The following is a 13,283-nucleotide window of genomic DNA, read 5'->3' as shown; positions in this document are numbered from 1 at the left end:
TTTACCAAATGTTTGGACCACTCCCACCTGCATATTTTCTTACTTGTTATACAGTCACTCTTCATAACTAAATCAAGATAAATTCTCTTGAAAGAGTAAATTTTCCTACAAAATATCAAATGAGACCAGTAGTTGCTTCTTCATACGTAAGCTTTAGACTGTAAACTTCCCAGAAAGGGGTATTGATACACTCTCCATCGATGTTTCGATGTTATGCGAGGGTTTCCTTCAAGTGCTTAAGAATACAAAGGCATGACTGACTCCAGACAAACTAGACCTCAAGAACTCCTGTCAACCCTGAGAAGAAGAGGGGAATCGGAGGTGATGGCAAAGCTACACAAGGACAGAAGAGGAGGTCACTCATAACAGCTTTGTTTAAGATTCTCTGGGATTTCAGCAACCTGACCTGGATATGAGCTTATACTGAGACCTGCAAGGGAGAGGAGAGCTCATAGTTGGTTACAGCCAGCATTGATTAAAATGACCAATGTAAGATCCTGGGGATCAAGAACCCTGAAGACAGTCAGAGGGATTTGTTTTTAAATCACAGAATTAAGTCTGGTACGATGTGTCCTCGCTGCTGTTCCGACACCCTATTCTGAGAGCTGCCAGCCCTCTTGTTCACACACAAACATGCACACACACACACACACACACAAACACACACACACACACACACACACAAACACACACACACAAACACACACATGCACCATTTCTTTATCTACCCCTGAACCCCATGTCTCCCTCTCAGCAGTGACTGAGAGTCTTGATCCTTGACTGATTTGGACACAGGGTTGGCAGTGTTTCCTCCATTTGGCTAGCGTTGCTTCCCCTCTCATGTCCCTGGTAGCTACTTGCAAGGCTCCATTTTTGACAGCTCAAATTAGTGTCGAACAAGAGCATAATACTCCCATTAGTTAAGAGGGCATACATCAGAAAGTCGGCGTCTACTACAGTATCACCGTATGTGCGTGACTGGTGATAATTCTGCTGCAGCATGCCACTTGCGGTTGAAATATATATTTCTGAGTCCTCAGGGTAGCAATCACTCAATGCTCGCTGGTTTTCAAAATCAAAATGGTCAAGTTGGTAAGGACATTGACCCATATACATGGAAACCATCTCTGCACTGAAGAGATTTGATTCAAGCCCAACTTTGGGCAACTGCCCCACACCCACTCCCACCCCTCCCAACATCCACATTACCAGTCACACTCATTCCAGAATCCCTCCCCACCTGCGGTAACTCAGTCCCCCTGCCGGCCTGCCAGGCCAGCTCTTCCACCATCCCGAGGGGGAGTACCTAACTTTGGTTTCGGGAACACTCTAGTACAACCGGGAACGCCTAGGATCCCTTTTAATGGAACAGCCTGTACCGCTATTTACGGGGTCTTTATCACCAAGCGCTTCCGTTACCTTCCAAGTTTTGGCCGGGACGGCGGGACTAGTTGCCACAACCTGTCGAGAGCGGTGTCATCTGTCGAGGAGACAAAAACACAAGGCGTGCTTAGCGACTGTGGAGTGAGAGCTGGCTGCACTCGGAGAGAGGAGAAATAGTCTGATCCTCCGACAATGACCTCTTCAGATTGGTGTTTGGTTTCTGTTTTGGTTCCCTTTGGTTTGCTAGAGTAAGTGTTGGCAAACGGATATGGACACTCATGCAAACACACCCACAAACAACTCAGTGAAAATGCTACCATTTCTAGAGATTAAAGACCTGGGAGGGCATCCGATGGATCACCTGTGAAACAGCAAACATCCTTATTGCTGATAAACTACGCCGTTAAGATTTTCCGTCGTGAACTTGCCACTCATTGACTGCACGTGCACACAAGACGCATAAAAAGAGGAAAACAAAATGCTTCGCAACCAGCCTAAAACCTTTGAGAACCTTCAGTGTTATCACCCTGTGTGTCAGTCTCCTAGTTTCCCATCAGAGATAACCCTCTCTTCATCTTGACCTCCATAGCTAACAACCTCCTTTCCTTTCTTTCACGCTCCGTGCGAAAGTACAGTAGGAGGCCCGCTCTCCTGCAGCCATAACCCCGCTGCATGACCCCCTCCCTGCCGCAGAAGAGAGAGCACACAGCCCTGTCGTCGAGAGAAATCAATGAGAGAACCTCAAAACGAAACTGGGAGGATGCTGTATCAGGAAATCTACAAACCACTCGAACCGAGTGCGTCACGAAGGCATTTATGCATGAGGGCACAAAAACACGATGTCATCAGGTTCGCCGTGTCGTTGTCAAGGGTTATGGCATGTTTGATTGTGATCTGTAGGGATCCATTGTGAACGCAAAGCTTGCTGCGGTAGTAGGGAAGGGACAGGGAACATTATGGGAATGAGTCACAAATGTGTGCCCTGACACTGTACCCTGTGTGCCCTGACACTGTACCCTGAAGCCTGGCTTCTCTTCTCTCTCTTGTCGACGTCAGGTTCCCCTCATGTACACACAAACACACACACACACTTAGTCTGCTGACCATACCAATTCAGCGCAGACATCTAACCTCCGCCCCCTGCCCCGACACCCTCTGCCACCCCCCGTCCCCCACACACACTGGCCCCTCAGACTCCTCGTCAGAAAGGTGCTGCCGACAAGCAGTCGTGGCTCCACGTCGGGCACCGTCTGTGCCACCCACACACCCTTCCCCCTTATCAGGTGTGAGAGGTGGGCTTAGTGTCACCGACACCCGGCAGCGTGAATGGAAGTTCTCCGTCCCACCGCTTAGAGGTCAATCATGTGGTTGCGTCGACGCTTCAATCCGGAGACTCCACTGTCTTTGAAACCAGCAGCTACTTAGGAGATGAATAGTTATTTTGAGTGCTGTGCCAGACTGTTCTTAGTATAATGGACATACAGTATAGTGTGCAAAAGTCTTAAACCAGCAAGCCAAGGTCCAACGTGTGACCATGGTTGTGAGACGGCCCATTGACATGTTAAATGAAGTCCATAGAGCTCAACACATTGAATAACTCAGAGGCCTTAGAGTGGACGCATTATCCACATGTAGTTTAAAAATAACCTACGACCAGAATGTTGTCTGTGGCTAAAAATCCCCAAAAACGATCCTAAGCGATGCTTAACACAACATTAATCTAGCCTAGCCTGGCATGCATTCGTTTGCAAAGCTAGCGGAGCCTTCTGTGAGCGTGGGAAACTGGGAGACATGAAAGCCAAGCAGCCGGTGATTACAGCTCAGTGCTAGGCTAAGTGAATCACCAGCTCAGACATGGCGTCTCATGCACCAGTCTCATTAACATTATTGGCTATTAGCCACTGATAACGGTGCAGGAAAGCTTCAAACGGCCTTGTCAGGAGAGTGTGAAGGTCTGTGTGGCAACCGGGCAGCGGATTTCCGGGGAGGTAAACAATAAATGGCGCACTGTTTCTGGGACAAGACTAAAGAATCAGGACACAGAGACACAGAACTGCCAATTAGGGTGACCAGACGTCTGGATTTCGTCCGGACAGTCCGGTTTTCCAGCCCTTTGTCCGGACCGCTGTTGCGTGTCCAATGTTATTGATCAATATTGTGCCTTCCGTAAGCTCTGTCGCATTGATATAGACGTGAGTAGTGGGGGGAAAGGGGCTTTAGAGCGGCATGCCGCTACAGAACGGCACAAGGATAATGCTAGTTCTGACGGGCACTCATTTTTTGCTCTTAACACAACAACAGTGCATGATAAAACAACCACTGCTGAGCTGACCAAAATGATTTCATGCTGTGAAACATCACCCCTCTTACAGGAGTTTAGACTGCAGTTTAGACTGTTGACTTACTAAAATGACTAATGTTATTGTCTTAATTTCATACTAATGGCCCCCATCCCCCCGGTCAACAACTTTTTGGGATTGTCCTCCTTCTTCAGAATCAGAATCAGAATGTTTTAATCGCCATGAAAGTTTGCACAGACAAGGAATTTGCATCCTTTTCATGTTCCTGTTAAATTTGCCTGAAAACGCCTAAACAGCATACCCAAAGTAAATTGGAAGCTGTTCTTGAACCATTTGGAGTACATGCATGTAAATGATCTCTTTTGAAAGCTGACACTCTGAAGTTATGTCCCCTGTTGTCAGGACCCCTGTCAGTCCTTCTAGTGTTGAGTAATAGAAGCTTGAACACAAGGAAAGTGAAAATTTCTATTTCCGCCTAGATTTTGTTTTGAAAACAGAGGCCTGAAGAGGCCTAGAGGTGGTAGGTATTATCTGGAAGACTAAATTGGACCACAGGTTGAAGCCTTACCCAATTCAAATCAAAAGTCAAACATAATACCACAATATATTCATATTTGACACATGTTTTTATAAGAGTACATCCAGGAATTTTCTAAAAGGGTCTTTTGGAGACTCCAAAATGACCCTTTGTAACCAAGGTCAAGGTCAAATAAAAAGGTATTATTTTTCATAATTGTTATCTCTAATGAAAGGTGGTACTTAGAACTATCATATATAATAGCTAAATCCCTAATTAGTAATACTGAAACACAAAAACTGAAGCATGAACACATTGGAGTGCTTTATCTGATTCCAAGGATTGGCGCACAAAGAACACTGATTCTGTCAACCATATTGCGTAATCGACTGTTATTTTGAAGGCTCCACAGACGCATACAAATGAGGTATTGGCATTTTCAGCTAGCTGTCAGCTACAAGGCTAACGAGCTAATTTCAGAGCCAGTCGAAGCCAGTTCGAGAAATGTGTTTAGAACGAGTGTGTGGGGGGGGGGGGGGGGGGGGGGCGGGGGGGGGGCGGGGGGGGGGGCAGGACGCACAGACCTAGTTGGCTTTAGAGGGCTGTCAACGGGGCATGGAAGCTCCTATTGGGTCGAACAAGGTGGCAATCAAAAGGGGAGGGTTCAACGGACATTTTGATACCTTCATTTTGTAAATACTCCGTTGCTAACCGGAGAAAATAACACTTTTATGTGAACAAGTTGTTTCTTCCGTCGGCTAACTTGCATAATGAAACAAAGGATAATGGCTATTCATGAACGTAAAACATTGTATTTGGACGAATTACTTTACATGGTTAGATACTTTGAACCCTTGGGACTTACGCAGATCAAGTTTTGATGGCATGATTTGCACACCTGGACCTATTTGAACAACTTAGGGTGAGTACAACTTTTTTCTTTGGCATTGTTGAAGGAATGTTCACCGGAAAAAGACGTTGACTTTGCTTGCTATTGCGACTTGATCTTGAATTGGTTTATTTCAATGGAAGCACAAGAATCGTAGCTTTCCAACGATGTATAACATGTGTAGCGTCTAAAAAATATATTTGTTAGAATTTAGTGCGTCGTAACTGAGGGAGGGGGAGGCAGCATTTTTGTCTCGCGGGCGAAACAGGAGCGTAAACAGGTTGGGAACCTTAACAATTTTAATATGAGATCTAACTATACTAAGGGTACATAAACTAGCAATACTAAGTGGATTTAGAATTTAAATAAAACATACAATAAAATAAAATATTAAATATAAAGCTGCTGTAATTTACAATATAAAAATACAAAAAAATACAAATATTACAAAAAATACAAATGGTACAAAAGATACAACTGTGTAATGCAGTGCAAAAAGCAATGTGTTTAAGACATTAAAGTCAGTGTGAACTTGGCCTTGTTGAAGAGGCCAACAGCGGATGGGAAGAAACTGTTTTGTTTGACCATTTGTCCTCCTTTTTGGACCCAAGTGTCCTCCTTTTCAGGGTCATACTTCTGGTCACCCTACTGCCATTGATGCCGAGCTAAATTGTACAGACGTCAGAGTTTGAGATTATCCGTCATGTGCTTAGACCTATGACAGTTGAACCAACGCATCCTTTTTTCCTTCCTCCTTCATTTAGCAAAGACATTCATGATCTAGTCACGATGGGTGAGTCCGAATCCTTTAATCAAGAGCACTGCAAACTACATCATTGGAAAATGCCTTTGACCTTTCAAAATGTGATTGACGTTTAACAACGGCAAATTAATTCCAACAATGCACGAACGCCACATACCTGCTGCATGCCCAGGGGCATACTTCACTTAGTAAAAGGTCAGAGTATATAACATTGTAATTACCAGACCGCTTACTGCTTGAGAGGTTATATGGAAATCTCTTCTCCACCTGCAAACAGAGCCAGAGAGATTTCAATGCATATATCTTGTCCAGCTATCATCAGTGGATCTTTAAAAGAGCTACTTCTTATCCGCTTGTCACATCTTCGCAGATAAGGCAAAGCCCTGCAATTTGGCTTTGACTGCACCTGTCTAATAATTACGTATTGTAATTTCAAGGCACAAGCCAGATAATTGCAAAGCAAGGGAAAGGAATCGCTTCAGGCATCAAAAGTGAAAAACAACCATTTGACAAAATAAAAACACAGTGACAAGAGGGAAGATGTATAGGTTGCTTGGAAATAACCTTAACCATAACAGTACCCCAAAAGTACAGGTTATTTTCCAAAGATGTACAGGTCAGAACCGGATATTGTTGAAGGATTGGATGCACTGTGCTAAAGGTATAGTCTCCTGGTGCTGCTGTTTGGTAGTCCGGGACAGTGTAATGATCGAACTCAGGAGACGTGGTAGCGATCCAAGTGCGGGCTTTAATGAGAGTACAGAGTAGTCAGACAGGCACAGGTCGGCAACAGGCAAACAGCAAGGCAGGCAAATCCAAAGGGTGGTCGGGTCACAGGCTTGGGTCGAGCAGGGGCTGACAGGAATTGCAGAGACGAGGCACAGAGCAGGTACGATGTCAAGCAGGGGTCGTTATCTCCGTTTCTAGAAATCCAAGGGGAAGAGCAGAAGAATGGTCGAGGCAAAAACAAGGGTTCGGTACACATAAATCTCTGAGAAAGTAACGCTCGGTATTGCAGGTAAGAAATAACTAACAAGACTTCGCAAAGAAGAAACAAGCTAAGCTGGTATATATAGATTGACATCTAATCAGGCAAACAAGATGCAGGTGTGTGTGTCGAGGAACTTCAAAACTCTGGTGACAGTGATCTGGGAAGGGGAGCCACCACTGTCACAGATAGTTACATGTATATGAGAAGTATCATTGTATTGCACATGCAGTATTAGCCTACGTAAGACACAATGTGTGTGTGTGTGCCCGTGCATTTGAGAATACATAACGTAGGGAGTGTGTGTAATGTGACCTCTGCAGACAGACTGACCTTTTTGGCTTCTGTATGTGCACACACACACACGCAAACACGTATGTATATTCTGCCGTGTACACGTCTCGACAGGCTGATGGAGATCTGGGTTGTAGAAGCCCCATCCTCCACACACACACACCTTTTAATCCTTCTTATTCAAGTCCCTCCCCCCTTCTCCTGTTTGAGTGCACATCATTTGATCAGGTGTGAAGGGTGGTGCTGTCCAAATGCAGCTGGGAAAATAAGCTATTTTTAAAGTGTCAACATGGGACATTCTGTCACTTCCTAAACAAGGAACTTCACTTCAGAGTACCTCTCAGGGATACATTGTGGGAACCATGGGATCTGGTGGCACAATAGTAGCTGATGATTTGGATTTCCTTCCTAACATAACGGTTGGTCTGAAGTTTTGCGCTAAATGCACACAGTAGGCTGTGCCATGTATGTGGGGACAGACCTTTCCAAGTCTTTGTCATTCTTTGGCTGAAAGGAGAATCTAAACATGACTTACTCTTGACAAACTCAATCAATTTACCAAATTTACATTGAGGGCAGCCATTTGACATAGTCATTCACAAGGTTGAGTGATTCAATCTTTGTATTTATTTGGCCAAGTACTTGAGTGTTGTTTTCTTGTGTTTGTCTCTCTCTCTCTCTCTCTCTCTCTCTCTCTCTCTCTCTCTCTCTCTCTCTCTCTCTCACTCACTCACTCACTCACTCACTCACTCACTCACTCACTCACTCACTCACTCACTCTCACACACACACACACACACACACACACACACACACACACACACACACACACACACACACACACACACACACACACACAGGGTACAGTCCTGGCTGGGAATCCTGTTCATTGGATGGAATTTTGGTCCCCTTTGATGTGTCTCAAAGGGGGACTATTTTTAAAGCAACCACTTGTCAAAGCTAGCCTCGGTTGATCTGTATTCCTCTGTACTGTATACAAGCATTTAAACAGTGCCAGGCCATAAGCAGCTCTCTCCTTATCGCCAGGAACCTAAAGTTCCTGCAGTGGAAATGTCTTTGTTACGCTCAGAGCAGCCACACAATGATTGCAACCTTCTGGGGTCGGTGACGGCAGCGCAAGCGAAAGGCTTCTCTAGTTCCTTGCATAACACGACCTTGACGAGCAGCTTTCAAAAGTGTTCTCTAGAAAACACAGACGAATATGTTCACTTGCCAAACACACAGACCAACCCTTGCATACACTCGTACTCAGAAACAAATGTAGGCCTTTACACAGAAATGCACATACACACACAGGGTGTGTGTATGTGCCCTTGATCAAACACATAAAAATGTGTTTGATCAAGTTCCAGAACCGTTTTCTCAAAGGTCCTATTGTACTCTGGACAACCACATAATAAAAAGTGAATTACTTCACACTGTAAATTACGCAAACCTACTGTTTGACTGACGGTGTTTTACATTATTCATTCACTTTTACCTGTAGATCACATGCAAGGCGTGGTTTCATGGTACCTTATTTGCTTTAGGGTTATTATTATTAGTTTCTAATAGCTACTTTGGAAGAGGAATCTGTCAATCGCACACATGCTTAAGTAATGCACAATTTTTTTTGCTTTCTGGGAATTCATAACTGGAACGTACAAATAATCGACACGTACGAATGATGTCAGGTGTTGTGAAGATGTGCTGTGAGTATTTAGCCTACACATGCTGCGGTGCGCCCTCACCCTGTGAGGAGGCATTGGCATCGTGCGTGTGGGCATCCTCTTGGCACATGGCCCTCCTCGCGGCCCGCGCCCTCTTCTCAGCAGCGCTAGGCGGAGGCCAAATGGGACGGATTCGGACGTGTGCACGTGGCGGTACACGCACAAGCACGCCCGTACAGTGCAGTAGCTGGCACAGGAACATGCAGTTCCCCCTGAAAAATGCACCTCAGTTGTGGTGGAGAGGACGCGCTCACGCGACACAAGCACGCGTTACGGCCGCTCACGCAGACACACAGCCACCTCTTACTGTCTTAATCACCCGCCTCACGGCGACGCTCAGACAGTGGCCTCAGAGAGGATTAAACCATGTCACGTCTGGCTTTTCATGATGCCTTTAACTGCATTAGGCTGCCTCGCAAGTCCAGGGTCACATTTCCCCCATCCCACACGGCGGCCACACTGTCATTAGCTCGCCCCTTCAAACGTCATCGGGGGAAAAAAAGTTTGGTACTTTTTCTATGGACACTCAACAAGGCTGTTCTCTTTGACCTTTGACTGGCCCCTCATTGGATTAAGCAAGGGGAACCTGGATAGACAGGCTATGTTTGGCTCACAGAGGAACCTCATGAGAGGTGGATACTGAGTCTGTGAACACTGCCAGTGGCAGGCAGGACGCTGATGTGTGTGTGTGTGTGTTTTGTTTGTTAGTATGTGTGTGTGCGCATGCACCAAAGCTGTGTGTCTGAGTGCTCGGTGTGTGAATTAAGGCATGTCCCTTGGAGGGTGATAAACAGAGCCTTCTGTCGTGTGGGTGGATGAGTGTGTGTGTGTGTCTTATACACACATGCTGTATCAGCATAGGGTGAGGGCATAGGGATGACGAGAGAGGGGAGATGGATGATGCGTAAACCAGAAGGAGGTAGAACAGAGGTGGAGAGAGAGAGAGAGAGAGAGAGAGAGAGAGAGAGAGAGAGAGAGAGAGAGAGAGAGAGAGAGAGAGAGAGAGAGAGAGAGAGAGAGAGAGAGAGAGAGAGAGAGAGAGAGAGAGAGAGAGAGAGAGAGAGAGAGAGAGAGAGAGAGAGAGAGAGAGAGAGAGGGGTGGTGGAGACGCGCGGAGACAGAGACAAAGACACAAGGAGAGAGCCCACCCGTTGCTTTAGAAGCCCTATCTTTAGAAGTGATCGATGACACCGAGCTCCTAATGGATCCCACAGCCCAGCAACCCTTCTTTTGCAGTTGCTCCGTGCCACAGTAGGACTTCGACGAGCTTTCACATGTGCAGCACGTTGAAACACACACCCACACGTGGACGCACAAAATGGGTCTTTATCTGCCAGGTTAGCCATTGTATGAACAACCGTGACCTTCTCCCAATTACCTCAATAAAAATGTGGGTTTAGAACAAAGTGCAAGCTTCACAAAAAAAACAAAAACAAATCTTTATCAACGTGAATCCTCATCATCAACTTGATTTAGTGGTGAGTTCATTGCTTTGTCATTCATGTGTTACAGAAGTTCTGTCTAAAACCGAAGCCAAGCCAAGGTATTTATCCTCCACATGCTGCAGTGTGCTCTTCTGCATCCTCTTGGCCTGTGCGTCATGTGACCCTCTTCACGCCCCGCGCCCTCTTCTCAGCAGCGCGAGGCGGAGGCCAAATTGGACAGATTCGGACGTGTGCACTTGGCGGTACACGCACAAGCACGCCCGTACAGTGCAGTAGCTGGCACAGGAACATGCAGTTCCCCCAAAATGCACCTCAGTTGTGGTGGAGAGGACGCGCTCACACGACCCAAGCACGCGTTACGGCGCTCACGCAGACACACAGCCACCTCTTACTGTCTTAATCACCAGATGTATGTGCACTCACACAAAAGCATTTTTAGCTCACACACACAACTTTGACTTATCTATTAGATTGTCCATTGTACCAATAACTTTGATGCTTGATAACAACCAGCTTCTTCCTATTTCCTCAATAAAATGTGAGGTTAGAACAAAGTGCAAACTTCACTGAAAAAAATTACTTTAGCAACATGAATCGTCATCATCAATGCTATTCAATTGTGAGTTTATTTGTTTGTCATTCATCTATTACAGAAGTTCTATCTTAAACCTAAAAAGCCATGCCAAAAACAAATATTAGGGCATTTGTGATTTACAATCATCTCTGTTATTGCATCTGCAATGTACAGCACATGTAGGTTTTGGAGAAATGAAACACTAGGATAACTGACTATCTCACTGAACCTCTACTTTGATATTTACTGTATGGAACTCTAGAACTCAACTCAGCAACACAGTCCACAGAACCATGAGGCCCAGAGGCGTTGAACCCAGGACATTTGGCTTTCAACAGCGTCGACCCAACAAGTGGGTAAAACATGAGGTCTGCTCAGTGTCTGCAGAAGCGGTCCTCAGGTTCCGGCTTTGCTCCACGTGACTGTGGCTTTACCTCTGCAAGGACGGCACACAAACTCTTTTATTACAGTACTTATCGCCAACTTGTGTCAGAAATACTACTTTATAGGACTGAGGATGAGCAATCACACAGTTCTGGTGTTGATAAATGCATGTGACCTACTAGTAGTGTCATTACCGGGTACAGTATAAAAGGGGTAACTCAAATACCCACAAGGAGAGCAAATACACGATTGAACTATGAAGACAGTTCTGGTTTTATCAGCGTGGCTCTGCTGTTTATCTGCTGCTCTGGTCAACAGAGACACTGAAGAGGACTTGAAAAGGAGATCGCTTCTCTCAGGCGAAGGAGAAAGAAGGGGGAACGAGATTCAAGCTCAGGTGGAGGGAAGTGATCAGCCAGTCAGGGAACAGTCACAACAGTCCTGTCAGCCTGACATCCACTCTGTGCTGAGAGAGATGAGCGCCATGATGGCGGAGCAGAGAGTGGAGATGAGACACTTACAGCTGTTGGTAAATGAACTGAAGAGAAAAGATGAAGGTATTGTATGACTCAGTCTGGTCTACACATAGTGTAGACACACATACATGTTCCCAATACAATGATGGTTTGAGAGGAGTTAGTCTAAAATGATTGTGGGTGCAAAATGGCATTTACAGTATGTGTAAAACATCTGCTTGTTCAGTTCAGGAGGCAGAGCTGGTTGCTGTGAAGGCCCGGTCAAACTTCACAGAGAGCAGAATTACAGGTATGCTATTGTATCTCCATTCTTTGGAGTTCCCTACTGTAAGTGATTTGGTAGTGTGTCTATAGATTTGTCTACATTAACTGGACAATGCAACAGAAGAATGCTGCACTACTACTTTGATCATGCTTGTCAAACTTTATTTACGATAGTATTTTGTCTTCTGTGATAGTGCAAGCAATCAAATTAAGAGCCCTGGAGGACCAGAAGCCCCATGTGGATATGCTGTTGAGAGACAAGGAAGGTACATAAATAAATCAATACATTCAATACCATTTTCTTGCTATCAATACAAGATATGGAAGTTTAATCATGCTAATGTGTGGGCTCTTTCTTGTCTTGCAGCCAAAAAAGTGGCATTCTCAGCTTCACTCTTGGCATCAGGAGCTGGAAACACAGGACCTTTCAACACTCAAACCACCCTGGTCTTCAGACATGTCATCACTAACATCGGGAAGGCTTATAATCCCAACACAGGTACTCTACCATTTGACAGAGAAGTTGTAGACCCCTGGCAACAGAAATAGTAATATTCTTATATATGATATATTATTTATTTTTTACAAAAGGATGATAACCATTAACATAAATACAAAGTATTTACAGTTTTTCTCTCCATCTTTTGTAGGTTTCTTCACAGCACCATTGAAAGGTGTCTATCACTTCCAGATAAAAGTGTCTGGAGCTGGAAGTATACACCCTGTAACTGCTGTCTTAGTAAAAAATGGCCAACCCATTGTTATAGCACACGGTCAGCATTCAAGCGGTCATGTTAACTCATATAATAGTGCCTCACTGCTGCTGGAGGAGGGAGATGTAGTCTATGTACGAATGTGGGGGAACACATGGGTATATGATAACGAAAATCACCACACAACTTTTAGTGGCCATCTGCTTTTCACCATCTGATGATGAAGGGATGATTGAAAGACCTAAAGGGAGACTGGAGACTAAAAGAATCAGCACAAACAACAATAATAATGCTGTTATACATTCTTGACTAAGACCTGTAGAGAGAAATTACATGTTTTAGTTCACTTGTCTTGTTGCTACGAATGTTGTTAAGTTACCAAAAATGAGATGTAAGTATATTTTACTGTTAAATCGTTTGGATTTAAGTTTGATTGTATCAATCAATAATGTTGAGAAAGATATGGACACGGCTGAGAATTAAACAAGCAGTGATAAACAAAGTCCAAAGGATGGTGTGTGCTTTGTCTCAGTCTTCAGATGACAGCTGAAGGCATGTGGGTT

General features: G+C 44.8%; 1 protein-coding gene across 1 annotated transcript; it reads left to right on the top strand.

Annotated features, from left to right (window-relative positions):
- The first annotated feature begins 11,507 nt into the window (after positions 1 to 11,507).
- LOC134025217 (uncharacterized) lies at positions 11,508 to 13,263 on the top strand. Its single transcript, XM_062468116.1, has 6 exons — positions 11,508 to 11,824; positions 11,970 to 12,032; positions 12,202 to 12,273; positions 12,375 to 12,506; positions 12,658 to 12,720; positions 13,253 to 13,263. The coding sequence occupies exons 1-6, from the start codon at positions 11,524 to 11,526 to the stop codon at positions 13,261 to 13,263; spliced, it is 642 nt and encodes a 213-aa protein (XP_062324100.1). The 5' UTR covers positions 11,508 to 11,523.
- Positions 13,264 to 13,283: the final 20 nt, after the last annotated feature.

Source organism: Osmerus eperlanus, chromosome 8 (assembly GCF_963692335.1).
Source record: "Osmerus eperlanus chromosome 8, fOsmEpe2.1, whole genome shotgun sequence".
NCBI classification, from domain to species: Eukaryota; Metazoa; Chordata; class Actinopteri; order Osmeriformes; family Osmeridae; genus Osmerus; species Osmerus eperlanus.
Note: the sequence above shows the minus strand (reverse complement) of the source record. Positions and strands in the feature narration are given on the sequence as shown.

Bases quoted from the DNA above. Each gene is read 5' to 3' on its own strand.
- LOC134025217 (XM_062468116.1), top strand. From the start codon at position 11,524: ATGAAGACAGTTCTGGTTTTATCAGCGTGGCTCTGCTGTTTATCTGCT. The intron at 12,274-12,374 runs GTACATAAATAA...CTTGTCTTGCAG, and splicing joins GCTGTTGAGAGACAAGGAAG to CCAAAAAAGTGGCATTCTCA. The intron at 12,507-12,657 runs GTACTCTACCAT...CATCTTTTGTAG, and splicing joins GGCTTATAATCCCAACACAG to GTTTCTTCACAGCACCATTG.